The 17,016-nt window shown below is 36.5% G+C and overlaps 1 protein-coding gene across 4 annotated transcripts in view; it reads left to right on the top strand.

Moving 5' to 3' along the window:
• Positions 1-4,367: 4,367 nt before the first annotated feature.
• The window catches only part of MNS1 (meiosis specific nuclear structural 1), a 149,356-nt gene continuing 136,707 nt past the window's right edge, over positions 4,368-17,016 (top strand). For 3 of the 4 annotated variants that reach the window (XM_054531538.2, XM_054531537.2, XM_024232811.3), the window contains exons 1-3: positions 4,404-4,568; positions 5,292-5,513; positions 12,995-13,122. In XM_054531538.2, the coding sequence (XP_054387513.1) occupies positions 4,566-4,568; positions 5,292-5,513; positions 12,995-13,122 (353 nt within the window). In that variant the 5' untranslated portion in view covers positions 4,404-4,565. Of the gene's footprint in view, positions 4,569-5,291; positions 5,514-12,994; positions 13,123-17,016 lie in introns of all 4 variants that reach the window. The other variant, XM_063716668.1, reaches the window with a different exon arrangement.

Raw genomic sequence — 17,016 nt, 5'->3', positions numbered from 1 at the left:
CTTTCCCAAGATGCTGCTGCTCAGGTTTTCCACAGTTTGCCTCTTCTGGGCTGGCCCCTCTGGCCCTCCAGACACACTTCTCTAGGTACATAGCTGATATGCCACAATTTAATTAGCCATTCCCTTAACACTGCATGTTTAGATCACCCATTTTTGTGGTGTTTTGTTTTTGTTTTTTGCTAAATTAGAAAATTTTGCAATAAATAAAATCGTGCATTTAGTTGTTTTAAATTTTTGGTCTGGTTAAGTTTTCACTAGAAAAATTGCCATAAATATATCAAATTTCATCAAATTTGGTACCTTTTTAAAGTTAAGAAATGAAAAAAATCCATATAAACATAGTTTACACATGTATATATCTCTATATAAATATAGGTATATACATATACTTTTTTTTTTTTACCAATAAGAGCTTATATAATTCAGAAGGGGATTCCTCCACTCTTCATGATGAATTTAATATGGTCATCTTTACTTCACTGCTAGCCAAATTACAGTCCCTGTGCATCATATAAGAAATTCCTAAAGACATCACAAGTTATTTGACATCACAAGTTCTATATTCCATTCCTATATACATAATATGTAGATGCCAGTCTTCTATTTTACTACTCATTTACAAATAGTAGCTTTTCAATAAAATTACCCAGGTAAATTTTTATTCATATCTACAATGAATAAGCATTCTTTCTGTGTAGTGTTCTCAACCCTGGAAATCAATATATGACAATTCTGTAGTTCTTTTTCAGTGTTATTCTAGAATTCATGAAGTCAGCAATCTCCTATTCCTGTAGACATAGCAAAGATGCAAGAGCAAAAGTGAAAGTGAGAGAACAGGAACGAAAGACATCCACTAAGCCTGGGTTTAAATGAGCTCACCAACCATTTTGTCATGTCTCTTTACCCCTAACAATTATTTAGCACTTGATCACATCATCACACAGTCCATACGATTCCCAGATTATGGTGGCTAAAATATCCAGAAACAGTTTTATTGTCTTAATGAAACAATCAAATTCAACATATGGAAGTTAGCCTATTCTGCATCAACCAGAGAGCAGTCACTTTCTAACTGCATGTGACAGACAGAAAAAGTACTAAAGGAAGTTATATACAATGAAACCATTAAATGCAGATTTGCCACAAGGCAAGATGGTAATACTTGAACATTATGAAGTGCAAAAACTGCACAAGCACATTATATTTTAAACACTTCATCTATTTAACAAACTATATACCCTCTTCAGCTAAATAAGATGAATTGAGATTCAAGAGGCAGCATCATACTGGCAAATCTCATCCTAAAGGCATCCATTAATATAAATCAACAGCAGCAATTCGGTTTGATCATTTATTTGCAAGAATCATTAAGGTTTATTAGCATAATTGTTCCCTCTGGGATTTCATGTCGAGAAAATGAAGAATGACATTATCAATATTTAAAAGATAAGTGTGTAATGTTCAGAGTATTTCAACAGTCATCTGCAGGTGGTGTCCAGCTGCAGCAAATTAGATTAGATTTGGGCATTTTTCTGAATGAAAGAAAAATTGTTCTAATTGCTTTATTTTATAAAGCAATACCATTTCGTAAATAATTTTTACTGTATAGCTACACTTAACAGTGCACATCTATTAACATGCTTTATTTCAGATCAGCAACTCTGTTAAGTTCAACCCTGTTATATTATAACTATTGGGGGACATTAATCAGTATAATTCATCATTTATTATAAGGAAAAGCTCCTTCCCCTCAGTACTCTAGACATTTCAGTCTAGACCTGTAGGTAAAAAGCTATTTTCTAGAGGGAAATGAACGAGAAGACTTCCTTGTAATGTTAGGAAGGCATAAGTCCTCCTTTAACAATGAAGTGTCATTTATGATAGTAATAATTTATCACTAGAAATAATATTTAAATATAATTGTTTTTTACTAATGACATGCAATGGAATGTTATTTAGTAATAAAATAAATGAGCTATCAAGTCACCTAAAGATTTGCAGGAACCTTTAAATGAGTTTTGCTAAGGGAAAGATGCCGGTCTGAAAAGGCTACATACTGTATGATTCCAATGATATGACATTCTGGAAAAGGCAAATCTATAGAAACAATAGAAAGATTAGTGGTTCCCAGGGGTTTGGGAGGAAGGCGTGAGGGAGAAATGAATAGGTAGAACACAGAGACTTTTTAGGCAATGAAACTATTCTGTATGATACTGTAATAATAGATATATGACAATATGTCTCAATTTTCGGAACTCAAGCAATCTTCTTGCCTCAGTCTCCCAAGTAACTGGGATTACAGATGCAAGCCACCACTCCTGGCCAGATACATGACATTATGTATTTCTCAAAACCCACCTGGGAGCAGTTGCTCATGCCTATACTCCCAGCACTTTGGGAGGCCAAGGTGGGTGTATGACTTGAGGTCAGGAGTTCAAGACCAGCCTGGCCAAATTGGTGAAACTCTGTCTCTACTAAAAATACAAAAATTTGCCTGTAGTCTCAGCTACTTGGGGCTGAGGCAGGAGAATCGCTTGAACCTGGGAGGTAGAGGTTGCAGTGAGCCGAGATCATGTCACTGCACTCCAGACTGGGCGACAGAGCCAGACTCCGTCTCAGAAAACAAAACAAAACAAAACAAAACAAATCCTCATAGACCTATACAAAACAAAGAGTGAACCCTAATGTAGATTATGAACTTAGTCATATTAATATTGGTTCTTCAAGTGTAACAAATGTACTACACTAATATGTAATGCTAGAAATAGGGGAAATTGTATGGGTGCAGTGGGGAGGAGAGGTGAGACGGGGAATTCTCTGTATTCTGTCAATTTTTCTGTAAACCTAAAACGGCTTCGAAAAAGGAGCAAAGTCTATTAAAAATGTAGTAATTGTTAGGATAATTTTTTTAAAGGTTAAAATCAGCTAATTGTTACAATTGATTAAATTTGTCTTGGATTTAGGTCAATATTCTGGCCAAAAATCTTTTTCTCAGATTACCTATTAAATTATATGAATCCTTCTACCATATCCAAGGGTATACTGGAAATGAGGAATTATAACTGAAGTTCCCTTTAGAGACAAAAGTCCTCGATTCGAGAAGTAAACAATAAAAAACATACATGTTTGCTGAAATACTTTGCAATGTCACTATTTCACTATTAGGAATTAACAAATTAAAACCCACACTCTATTGAATGTGTTATACCCTGTTCAATCCTGAACCCATGCCTGTCTCCTCTCTCTTCTATAGAGGGCCCAACCCTTTGCGGAGATGGATATGCCAAGAAGAGAAATTTACAGCAGGCTGCCTGCTTTGCTCCATTCCAGATCAATTTACACAGAACACCCAGAGGGCAGGTTTACACCTTCTCTCCATTCCTCTCAAACAGTGATGGCAATGAGTGGAGTAGTAGAGACAACATAGATATGCAACCACGTGATAAATGACCAAAGGACAGAGACAGGAGCGACCTCAGTTGTATGATGGAGCCAAGAGAAGTCGCTGATTTTTAGTTGTTTTTATCTGGTTGTAAGGATGGGGTGACAACTTCCAAGCTTTTACACGTCAGCACTGAAACTAGAAGTCCTATTTGTTATTAATCTTTAAGCAGACATATTGCTACAGAAGACGGACTTCAAATTAGAATAACACAAAGTTATACCACTAATCACCTTATACAAATATTTTAGTGTTGACAAGATTTCTCTGAATGTATCATTTCTAAAATCAGTATATCTAATTTCTCTGATCCATTATCATTCTTAAACTTCCCATTTAAAATGGACTTTAGTGTCTAATCTGCCTATGAAATGAACCAGATCAACATCCTGCCATCATGTAACGTGCTCTCCTTGGTACCTGGACCACATAGCAGAGTAAGATTCATGTGGCTCATAGATTTTAGTCCCAAAATTTACCAGCAGCTTCTGCGGGGTGGCAGGGGGGTGGGTGAACTGAAGGCTGCTGGAAGCTCGTGGTACCCTCAGTGCCTCACAACCCAGCAAAGGGGACAGCGATCTGGACTCCCACTGCTGAGGATTAAACCAGTCATCGTCCCTAGCAGAGACCTGGCTGACTAGGCACTTAGTGTGCGGGATGCTCCATGCGTGGAAATTGCCTTCGGCTCCATGTATTAGGCAGTAGTTTGCGTATTTCTCTGTGCGCAGTTTCCACAGGCCTGAACTTGGCTCCCAAACCCACTCAAACCACAGTTCGGCCGCTGGAGGGAAATCGAGCTTGCCTAGCCTACTGCAAAGTGCCTGGGTCAGGCCACAATCTGAACGTCCCGCTTTTCTAGTTTAGACCTATAGAAGTAGCCCTCCTGCCCTGTTCCTAAGAAGCTCAATGCCGATTGGATCTTATCGCGTCCAATGGGAGGCCACGTTCTGCGTGGGTCCGTTTTGGTCGAGCGGAGGGCGCGCAGCTCCACCGTTACCAGGACGCCGCGTAAACACCCGAGCGCGCGCAGCCAGGTGCGCTCCTTTGGGCTGCTGGCTGCTGCGTTTGCGGCTGGAGGTGGTGGCCGCGGTCCCACGAGAGTGGGTATTTTTCGTCAGCCAAGATGGTGAGCCAGTTGGGGGACTCGAAACTACTTGTTTATTTGTTGATTTAATTCTAGTTTGGCGCTCATCTGCTTCTAAAAAAGGATTTTAAGTGCTTAATCTGGTCATTAATTGGGGAACTTGTATTTGCTTTCGGAGGCTTCAGGTGCTATTAGAAGGGACGCTCGCGGTGGTTTCCAGCCTTTTTGGCACTTTTCGCATAGTATATTAAATACATCTTTAAATCTGCCCAATAGAACCTCCGAAGAAATAAGTAGAAATAAAAGTGTGGGAGAAAGCGAATTGATAAATAGCAGCGAATTGACCTATTACATTTATATTAGGAAAACCTGACCAGCTTCTGAACAGCACTTTATGGCCCTGTGGTGGTAGTCGTGGTGGTGGTGGTGGTGGGTGGAATGAGGGGAGGAGAAATTCCCTGGTGGTAGTAAAGATCTGGGTCTGTAGGGTGCGATTAATCCTAGCACAGCTATTTATTAGCTGCAGAACCTTGGGTAAAGTTATTTTTCATGTTTCATCTATAAAATAGGTAATAATAACAGTACCTATTTAACTGATACGTGAACATATTTACTACGTTAATTTTTTATTCGGTATACTCGTTTGAGTTTAGGAAGGAAGCCAGGCTCTTTGTATCCTTTGTTACTAAGGTTTATATCAATACATTTTTTAAAATTAGATTTTGGAGTATCAAAATATGCATCTTTTTTTTTCTTCCATCGTAGGCTTCCAAAAGGAGACATTTGGGCTGTAGTGAAAGGCATCAGAAATTAGTAGATGAAAACTACTGCAAAAAATTACATGTCCAAGCTCTAAAAAACATCAACAGTCAAATCAGGAATCAGATGGTGCAGAATGAAAATGATAACCGTGTTGAGCGCAAGCAATTTCTCAGATTATTACAAAATGAACAATTTGAGTTGGATATGGAAGAGGCCATTCAAAAGGTAAGTTTTACTATTCATTGTTACATTTTTTTTTCTTCATTTTGCACCTTGGAAACGATGAAAGTGAGCTGCTAATGCTGGAAATGAGTAGATAACAGCAGCAGGTAAGTGATGCCTGATTGTGCCTCAGCTCAGTGTAATCGTAAAGAGCTGGGTTTCTGGAGCCGGCCTGTCTTTGAATCCTACTGCTGCTATACCTTAGCTACGGACCCTCGAGTAAGTTGCTTTTACTTTTTTTTTTTTTTAGACGGAGTCTTGCTCTGTTGCCCAGCTTGTAGTGCAGTGGCACGATCTCGGCTCACTGCAACCTCCGCCTCCGGGGTTCAAGCGATTTTTCTGAGTAGCTGGGACTATAGGCGCGCAACACCATGCCTGGCTAATTTTTTAATTTTTAGTAGAGACGGGGTTTCACCATATTGACCAGGCTGATCTCGAACTCCTGACCTCGTGATCTGCCCACCTCGGCCTCCCAAAGTGCTGGGATTATAGGGGTGAGCCACCGCGCCCGGCCTGCTTTTGTTTTTTATGCTTTTTCTATAAAATGGGGAATAAGAATAGTACCTCCTACTTAGGATTGTTTTAATAACGAGTTAATACATGCAAGGCCCTTGAAATAGTGCCTGGTACAGAATAAGCACTCAGATTTTTTTTAACATAAATATGAACTCTGTAATTACTACCAGTTTTGTTCATGTAAGTACAATTGTGTTGCCTTTCGTAAGTTTCTAAAGACAAAAATTTAAGGGTGCCTTTAAAAAATTTACTGAAATTAACGTATACATTATTAAGTGGTAGAAAATGAACACTTAGGTATATATCTCAACATTTTAAGGGATTAAGGTGGTAGAAAAGGGAAACTAATAAGAATTGAAACATGATAGAAGTGAATTCTCAAAAATACATGAAAGGTATTCTGATATGTCAGCAGTTTTTGAGTAGCTGCTATATGTTAAACATTTTGGAGGATTTTGTGGAGAATAACAAAAGCAAATTTAAAAAATGATATCCACCCTTCTGTGTTCCAAATTCAAAAGCTTAGATATGATTTTTTTTTAACTCTGAGAAAGCAGATCTTAGGGGTTGGATATTTTTCCCATTATTATTTTCTCTTTAATTTGAAAGAATATCCCAGGTATCACACCAACTCTTTCCTACATACTTAAGTGTACATCTAACAAAATATGGATGGATGTTTTCTTACATGGAGTACCATAATACTATTATCTCGCCCATTCCATGAACACATTTCTGTGATTGTGTCAGAAATCTGCTTTTACAGTTGGTTCGTTTTAACCAAGATCCAAGCAACGTTCATACGGTGTATTTGGTGGTTATGTCTGTTTAAGTCTCTCTTCATTGAAAACAGCCCCTCCTTCACGGTTTTTTGTTTGTTTTTTTTTTGTTTGACTTCGTGTTTTTAGCTTGCTAAACTAAACCAGTTGTTTTATCCAGTAGCCCACATTCTGAATATATGTGTTTGCTTCCTCATGTTCCTTTAATTTATTTCCCTATCTGTTATATTTCCTCTAAACAGAACCTAGCCATAAAGACACAATTAGATTGTGGTCCACCTTTTTTGGCAAGAATACTCCATAGGTGATGCTGTCCTTGTCATTGTGTCAAACAGGGAACACATGAGGTCTGGTTGTTCCACTTTTAGTGATGCCAGTATGGATCAGTGGGCTTAGGGAGACAGTCTGGTTTCTCCACTGTAAAGGTTCCCATCAAACTTTCATCTGTGGTTTCACAAAAGAATTTTTTCTTTCATTAGTGGTTACAAAAACTGATTTTCTGATTCTTTTATTCCTTTCACATTTAATTAGCTGAAATTCCTCTGTAAAGAACTTTACCTCAGGCCAGCACAATTGTTCACCCCTATAATTCTAGCACTTTGGGAGGCCAAGATGGAAGGATCACTTGAGCCCAGGAGTTCAAGGCTGCAGTGAGCTATGATCTTGCCACCGCACTCCAGCCTGAATGACAGAGACCCTGTTCCCCTGCCCCTGCCCTGCAAAAAAAAAAAAAAAAAAAGTTATTATTGACTAGGGTTATTTATTCTTACTGAAAAAGGAGACAGTTAATTTTCAGAGTAAGGAGTTGGTGTCCTATTTTCTTCCATTGGTGTCTACCTATGTTGTGGTTGTTTTTAAAATTTTGTTTTATTTAGTTTTTGACTTTGTCTCTTTTTAAAAATACCTTTATGGACTCATAGATATTTATGTACTTAATTGCATTTATTATTATTTTTGATGCTCAAATTATCCCATCCTTGGCCAATGGATGCCCTTTTATATTGCCTCTGTGTTGTGTTGTTTTTTTTTTTGAGACAGAGTCTTCATCTGTCTCCCAGGCTGGAGTGCAGCCGCACCATCTCGGCTCACTGCAACCTCCGCCTCCTGGGTTCAAGAGATTCTCCTCCCTCAGCCTCCCAAGTAGCTGGGATTACAGGCCTGAACCACCATGCTAGGCTAATTTTTGTATTTTTAGTAGAGATGGGGTTTCACGATGTTGGCCAGGCTGGTCTTGAACTCCTGACTTCAAGTGATCTGCCTGCCTTAGCCTCCCAAAGTGCTGGGATTACATGTGTCAGCCACTGCACCCGGCCCTCTGTGTCCTTTTGACAATATTTCCTTAATCTTTGATACTTTCCTTGCTTTTTGTCAAAACAAAGTGTTCTAGGCTTGTGATAATTTTATGTGTCAACTTGACTGGGCCTTGGGGTTTCTAGGTATTTGATAAAACATGATTCTCCGTGTTTCTGTGAGGTTGTTTTGGATGAGATTAGCATTTAAATCCATAGACTGAGTATAAAGCACATTGCCCTCCCTAATATAGGTAGGCCTCATCCGATCAGTTGAAGGCCTGAATAGAACAAAAAGATTGACCTTCCTTTGAATAAGACAGAATTCTTCATGCCTGGTTGCCTTCCAGCTGGGACATTTCCTTTTTTTCTAGTCATTGAACTCAAACTAAAACATTGGCTCTTTCTGGGTCTTGAGCCTGCTGGTTCTCAGGCTTTAGGACTCAAACTAGAACAAAACCATTAGTTCCTCAGCTTGCCAGCTCACCTTGCAGATCTTAGAACTTGCCTGCCTTCGTAATCACTTACTCTAGAGAACCCTGACAAATACAAAGCTTATCTCTTATATTTTTTGTCCTACACCTGGAATCAGCCATTGTGCCAGGAAGCGCTGTTATCATTTAGTGGAAATAATATTTCAAGAAAACTTGGGTGCTAGGTTTACTCATAATTCTTGGGTTATCATTGCTTCCAGGTCTTTTCAGTGAACAAATCTTGGAAATATGCATATTTTTAACTTATTATTTTGAGATAAGTTTAGATTTATAGGAGAGTTGCAAAAACAGTGTAGAGAATTCACATATACCCTTCACCTGACTACTTCTTAACATCTTACATAGATGAAAATCATAGAAAAGTTATCAAAATGGATTTAGCTTTGATGGAATACTGTTAACTGTGAGATTTATTCAGATTTCATCAGTTTGTCCACTAATGTGTTTTTGCTACTTGAGGACCACTGATTGCATTTAGTTGTCATGTATCCTTAGTTTTTAGCCTTGAGAGGAATGTGGTTATGTGTCCTGAGTCACATAGCATGCTGCTACAACTTCTGCTTTTCCAATTACAGATTAAATCTTCCTTATTCTTGTTCTGTAAATGATTAGGAAAGACACCAGAGATAAGACCCCTCAAGATCATTACCCTTTCTCATGGAATGTTCCTTGGAATGCAACTAATTAAATTGCTATAATATATATACTGACCTTATATGGAAAATGTTGCAACCCTGTTAAGCTTCTCTGTCTCTGCCTATATAAGTGAAAGCTTAACTTCCCCACGTTGGAACAATGACCCATTATTTTGGAGTTTGTGTTTCCTGAGTGGCTATCCTCAAGCTTTTGCATTTGAATAAACTATAGTCATATATATATATATATTTTTTTAATTATTATTTTTATTTATTTATTTTTTTTTTTGAGACAGAATTTTGCTCTTGTTGCCCAGGCTGGAGTGCAGTGGTGCAATTTTGGCTCACCGCAACCTCTGCCTCCTGGATTCAAGTGATTCTCCTGCCTCAGCCTTCTAAGTAGCTGGGATTATAGGCATGCACCACCACACCCAGCTAATTCTGTATTTTTAGTAGAGATGGGGTTTCTCCATGTTGGTCAGGCTGGTCTCCAACTCCCGACCTGAGATGATCTGTCCTCCTTGGCCTCCCAAAGTGCTGGGATTACAGGTGTGAGCCACCATGCCCAGCCAGTCATTGTTTCTCCTCCAATCTTTGTCTCCTCTAGTTGTAAGAATTATTCACTTTTTGCTGTCTTTCATGACCTTGACAATTTTGAAGAGTACACATTAGTTGCTGTAGTAGTTTTCAATTGCTAAGTAATGAATTACCACAAACTTAGCTGCTTAAAACAACACCCATTTATTATCTCAGTTTCTGCAAGTCAGAAATCTAGGTGTGGTGTAGCTGAGGTCTAAATATATTCCCAAGAGATAATTGAAGGCATATATCTACAAAAAACTCATATACAAGTGTCTATAACAGCATTATTCATGACACCCAAAAAGTAGAAACCCAGATGCCAATCAGCTGATAAATGGATAAACAAAATGTGTTACATCTATACAATGGAATACTACACAGCCATAAAAAGGAATGAATTACTGATACATGCTACAACATGGATGAACCTTGAAAACATTTTGCTAAGTGAAATAAACCAGATACAAAAGGCCACATATTGTGTGAATTCATTTATATGAAATATCCAGAATATGCAAATCCATAGAGACAAAAAATAGATAAGTGGGTGCCAGGGGTTGGGGGAAAAGGTGAGAGGAATAGTAAGTGACTGCTAATAGGTTACAGGTTTCTTTTGGGGTGATGTAAACATTCTGGAGTGTTGACATTTTATGCCACACACAAATGTACACACAGATGTGCTATATATAGTGTGTACACACAATCACCTATATATATCTATAGCATTTATAAAAATATAACATATGGCAGCTTTATAGCTGCCATAGCACAAATGTTTATAATATATAGCAGCATTATTCATAAATGTCAAAATTTAGAAGCAACCAAGATGTCCTTCAATAGATAATGGATAAACGGTGATACGTCCAGACAATGGAATATTATTCAGTACCAAAATGAAATGAGCTATGAAGCCATGAAAAGATGTGGAGGAACTTTAAGTGCATATTACTAAGTGAAAGAAGCCAGTCCAAAAAGGCTCCATTCTGTATAATTCCAACTATGTGACATTCTGGGAAAGGCAAAACTACGGAAACAGTAAAAATGTAAGTTGTTTTTAGGATTTTAGGGGAGGAAGGGTTGAATAGACAGATCACAGAGGATTTTTAGGGTAGTGAAATGATTGTGTACAATACTATCATGGTAGATACATATGATTATGCATTGCCAGAACCCATGGAATGTGTACCACCAAGAATGAACCTTAATGTAAACTATGGACTTTGGGTGATAATGATGCATAGGTTTAAGTAATGTAAATACAGGTTTACTGAGTGTAACAAATGTACCAGTCTAATGGAGGAGGCTGATAGAAGGGGAAGCTGAGCATGTGTGGAGTCAGGGAATATATGGGAACTCTGTGTACTTTCTGCTCAATTTTGTTGTGAACCCAAAACTTCAAAGTCTATTTTTTTTAAGGCTCTGGAAGTAGATAGTGGTGATAGATACACAACATTGTGAATATACAAAATCACTGAATTGTGAATTGTAAAAGGTGAATTTTATGCTATATGAATTATATCTCAATTATTAAAAAATAACATGTACCAAGAATGTTACATAAATGGCATCAAACTGTATGTAATCTTTTGGAATTAGCTTTTTTCACTTAGCATAATTCATGGAGATTCATCCAAGTTTTGCTTGCATTCTTTTTTATTGCTTCATTTCTTTTTATTGCTGAGTAGTGTCCCATAGTACGGATGTACCACAGTTTATTTGACCATTCACATGATGAAGGATGTCTGGAGTATTTTTGGTATTGGCTATTAGGAATAAATCTGCTGTAAACATTTGTATACAGGTTTTTAAATAAAAAGTTTTCATTTCCCTGGGATAAATGCTTAAGAGGTACAATTGTTGAGTTGTGTGATAATTGCATGGAGGCTTTTTTTTTTTTTTTAAGAGACAGGGTCTTACTCTGTTGCCCAGCTGGAGTGCAGTGGTGTGATCATGGCTTACTTCAGCCTTGAGCTCCTGGTCTCCAGCGGTCCTCCTACCTCAACCTCCTGATGTAGCTAGAACTACACCACACCTGGCTAATTTTCTGTAAGGACAGCATCTCTCTATGTTGCCCAGGCTGGTCTCAAACTCCTGGCCTTAAGGATCTTCCCGCCTTAGCCTCCCAAAGTGCTGGGATTACACGTGTAAGCCACAGTGCTCAGCTGCATATTAGTTTTATATCAAACTATAAAACTGACTTTCAGAATGCCTGTACCATTTTACATTCCCACGCAGCAATGTATGAGTGATAGTTTCTTGCCAGCACCTGGTGTTGGCACTGTTTTTTGTTTTAGCCATTCCAATAGGTACACAGTAATATCTCATTGCAATTTCAATTTGCATTTCCTGATGGCTAATGATGTTGAACATCTTTTCATGTGTTTTTATTAGATACTGAATTTAATCAAGCCTCTAGATCTTTCTGCCATTTTTACAGGAAATATAAAAGAGAAAAAAGTTCAGTGATATATCCTGGGGAAGCAATCAGTCAAATGCAAAATATGGAACATTCTACGGGATGTATGTCCTAATTTCTATAACGAGTCAGTGGGTTGGGGGAAAAATGTGTGTAGAGGTGATTGTTACAGAATATATAAGAGACTTAAGAAAAATAATAATTAGATGCAATATGTGGATCTTGTTTGGATTTTGATTTGAGCAAACCAACTAGAAAAGTATCTTGAGACAATTGGGGAAGCTTGAATATGGACATGGTATTAGACATTAACTAAGGAATTATTGTTAATTAGATATGTTGATAACATGATTGTTATATTTTTAAAAATTCTGATCAGGTAGATATTCGTACTGAATTATTTACATGGTAAGTGACATGATGTCTAGGATTGTTTTAAAACACGCTAGCAGAAAAAGAATAAGGGAAAAAAGGGTGAAATGGAAGGTAGAGAAAAAAGATTAGCAGAATGTTGACAATTTTTGAAAACATGGGTGGTGGGTACCTGAGAGTGTATTTTAATATTCTTCTTACTATTGGCAATACTTGAAATTTTCCATGATAAAATATTTTGAAAAAGTATTTATTGAAACAACATTTTGTATTTTAAAATAAAACATCATCAATTGTTGGCCTTAAGGCATTTAGTTTTCTGTTATAAAAGAAATTCAACCTTGATGAAAAAAATCTGATTCTAGAGGACAAACAACAAAGTTAAATTTTTCGTTCAGGCAGAAGAAAACAAAAGATTGAAAGAACTCCAGCTCAAACAAGAAGAAAAGCTGGCTATGGAATTGGCAAAACTAAAACATGAAAGTCTAAAGGATGAAAAGATGAGGCAACAAGTAAGAGAAAACAGGTATCTTGGTTTCTCTAAATTTCATTTATTTAGTCTTTATCTTTAAACTCTTATGTAATCCTTGGCACCTGAAAGTGAAATTTCTTTGTTTATATCATTTCACTTAGTTAATATTTTGCCTGGAAATACTTACTGCTTTAAGTTCTATCAATATTTATTTGAGAAAAGAAGTTGTATTCATGGAAGTGTGAATATTTACAGTGAAAAATAAATATCAGTCCCCCTGCTCTTTCCTTTACACATAAATTTTAAAATGACCTCTTATAAAAAATGAATTCCTAATCTTAAGAGAAACCTTAGGTAATAACTAGTTTAATTTTATACCTCTACATAAATTTCCTACAGTATTTCTGGAATGACTGTTGAGCCTGTGTTTCAGTACCTCTAGTAACTGCAGTAGGAACTTTAGTCTTAATGTTAAATTATCTTCTCCCCCATTGTTTTAAAATTAATTTCTCTGTGACTTCATGCATCTGTCTTCTTTAGATGTCTTTTCACACATATGAATGCACTAAATGTTTTCTTCTGTAAGTTAACTATCCCTTGTTCCTTCAGTTGTTTCTTATATAACCTGGCTTTAAGTTTATTCATCATCCTGGTTTCTTCTCTGATTACAGTTTAAATTATTAGTGTTCCTTAATTGCCCCCATACTTCCATATAATACTCCAGGAAAGACTGCCAGCTACTCCAGATGACAGGATATTATTCTAGAATGTTTCTTGATCCTGCCTAAGATCGAATTACTTTTTAGGAACAGCCTTGTCACGGTGTTAATCAAAACTCAGGGCCAAGTAAATGCTAATCATATACTTATGTAATTGAGTATATTGGAAATTTACTTTGATAGTTGTTACATTTTATCTTAATTGAGCAGGACGTCTATAGAATATTACAGGAACCATGGATGAGCTTCATGGATTTTGAACCTTGTTAAATTATATTAATATGTTTGGCAAATGTATCCATGTGTATTTTTGTAGCTCCACAACTCTAATCAGATTCTCTAAGAGATTACTGATCCTTAGAAATTTAGAATTACTGCTAAAATCTGCATATTGTTCTAGTCTCAAACTATCTTTTTGGACCCTAATTCTCCAATCATCATTAGCTGTTATTCATGGTTTTCTTTTTTAATCACCTGAAGATGAAATATTTCTTATCTCTAATTCCCTGAAAACAAGAATTAAATAGAAAAGCTTTTCACTTCTAGCAATTGCAGATTAGGTTATTCAGATAAATGTTCCTCCTGAGAAAAAGTCTAGGAAAAGCATAAAATTAAGATCTGTGAAAGGAAGGAACCCAGAATGTGAGCTTGGCATTTGTAGTGGCATTTCCTCTAGAGGTTTCTGCTGATTCCAAAAAATGGCTGAGAGTTAAGTGAAGCAGAGCTTGGCCAATAAGCATATGGCAGTATGTTCAACAGCGTTCTACAAGCTGTACACTTAAGATTTGTGCACTTTAGTGTGTGTTTTACTTCAATAATACAGAATTAGATTTTATTAGATAGACATAGATTAAGGGATAATCTGTGAAAAGGTTCTGGGAAATATTCAGAATAAAGCATGGAGAGATAAAAGGATAGAAAAATACAGATGAGAATTTAAAAGAGATATGGGCTATGGTACAAAGTTCTAGCAGATGTATTAATATAATTTTAGTCCTGGTAGAGAGGTGAAAGAGGAAAATACAGAAGCATTATTTGAGGAGATGCTGGCCAGGAATTTTCAGAACATTGCAAGTAATGAAAAAAATACTTTCACTCATCCTAATAAAATCAAACAGTAATAGAAAATCATAAAAAAGCCGCCAGAACAAAAAAGATTATTACCTCCAAAGAGACAACAGTAAGAAGTATGACTTAATCCTGGATAGAAACAGTAGAAATTAAAAGATAACAGATTTACCTGGGTACAAAAAAAATAGAATGAATGAGTAAGACCTAGTATTTCATAGCACAACAGGGTGACTATAGTCAATAATAATTTCACTGGACATTTAAAAATAACTAAAAGAGTATAATTGGATTGTTTGTGACACAAATGATAAATGCTTGAGGGGATGGATACCCCATTTTTCATGATGTGATTATTATGCATTGCATGCCTATATCAAAATGTCTCATGTACCCCATAAATATATACAAATATTTACTGTGTACCCACAAAAACTAAAAGGAAAAAAGTGCTTGAGTATATACAAAAAAATTTACAACTGAACCAGAATTTTATACCTTGTGAAAAATTTTTTCAAACTAGAAGTCATTCAGTTGAGTACTCTTTCACATAGAGTATGCCTCCTCTCAGCAGTGTCAGAATTGCTAAGAGTGTTTTTATTTTGTGCACAAGCCATATTAAAATTTTCACTGTCATGCAGAAATGGACTGTATTTCAAATTGGCATGTCTAAATTCAGGGAACTGCTCTGGTGCTTAAAATGTATCCTAATTTATTTAAAATCACCTATATTAAGATTAAGCTTTTTTAATGTAAAAGAAATTAATTTTTTAAATGCACGGCACATTAAAAAAATCGTTGAAGTTTATTTTCAAAATATTTCTTTGAGCTCAGAAATCATGACTCCTGTTAAGTGATTTTGGAACACATGGTTTTGTAATCCAAGAAAGTACTTAAAAGATAATTTAACTTTGCTGCTGTTTTTAACTGGAGTTGGGAAACTTACTGTTTATTTTTAGGAATCCTATTTTAAATTATGGCATTAAACAATTAGTAGTTATAATTAATTGCCTAATTAACTAAATGTATTTATTACACAGTTAACACATACTGTTATGAAAGCAAAAGCAAGTACCTCATATCTCACTTATATTTAAGTTCAGCAAAAACCATTTCAAAGAAAAGACAGAGACAGTTTTTCCTTCTTAAATGCTATTACCATTACCTTGCTTATACCAGTACAATTATGTTCTGGACTGATAATCAAGCTGTTAATTCATAAAATAGATGAGATAAATTAAAAGAGCACAAAATAACATTTTCTGAGAAACAAAAACAGAAGATTGATCACCAATAATCCTGCATTAAAGGGAATACTAGAAATTCTTCATTAGGTATTAGTAGAAGAAGAAAAATGATCCCAAGCTTAATTTCAGAACTGCAAGAGATACATGTATAGTAAATTTAGGTGAAATTTGAATGTATAAAATATTTATTATGTCTTTTGGGAATTAAAATATGTAAAGAGTTAAAAATATGACAAAATGAGATAGGAAGTAAACGAAGTTAAAGTCAAGAATCTTGCATTGTCAAATAATAATGAATAAATTTATTTGCCTGGAAACAAAGAAACATGCTGTAATATCTGTAATAAAAGTTGGGAAAAGAAAATATAACTGACTAATAGAGAATAAAATATGATAATAGGAATTGATTATTCCAAAACACTCATGTAAAAAAGAGTTAAAATAGCAGGCTTGAGGCTATCTTAGAAAGTCCTGCTTGTAAGTTTGGTCTTTGGCTGGTTTCTGTAAACTGGGCTTTTGAGAAGGTTCTTAGCACCTTAACTGCTAAGGGTGATTCACTGTGCCTAAACTGTGAAAACAATATGGATTAGGCCAGGCGCAGTGGCTCACGCCTGTAATCCCAGCACTTTGGGAGGCCGAGGCAGGTGGATTGCGAGGTCAGGAGGTCGAGACCATCCCGGCTAACACGGTGAAACCGCGTCTCTACTAAAAATACGAAAAATTAGCCGGGCCTGGTGGCACACACCTGTAGTCCCAGCTACTTGGGAGGCTGAGGCAGGAGAATCACTTGAACCCGGGAGGCAGAGGTTGCACTGAGCCGAGACTGCGCCACTGTACTCCAGCCTGGGCGACAGAGAGAGACTCTGTCTCAAAAAAACAAAAAAATATAGATTATATATAGATTATACTGGATA

The sequence above is a fragment of the Pongo abelii genome, chromosome 16 (assembly GCF_028885655.2).
Source record: "Pongo abelii isolate AG06213 chromosome 16, NHGRI_mPonAbe1-v2.0_pri, whole genome shotgun sequence".
In the NCBI taxonomy this organism is placed as follows: Eukaryota; Metazoa; Chordata; class Mammalia; order Primates; family Hominidae; genus Pongo; species Pongo abelii.
The sequence above is the reverse complement of the archived record's forward strand: the minus strand, read 5'-3'. Positions and strand labels throughout refer to the sequence as shown.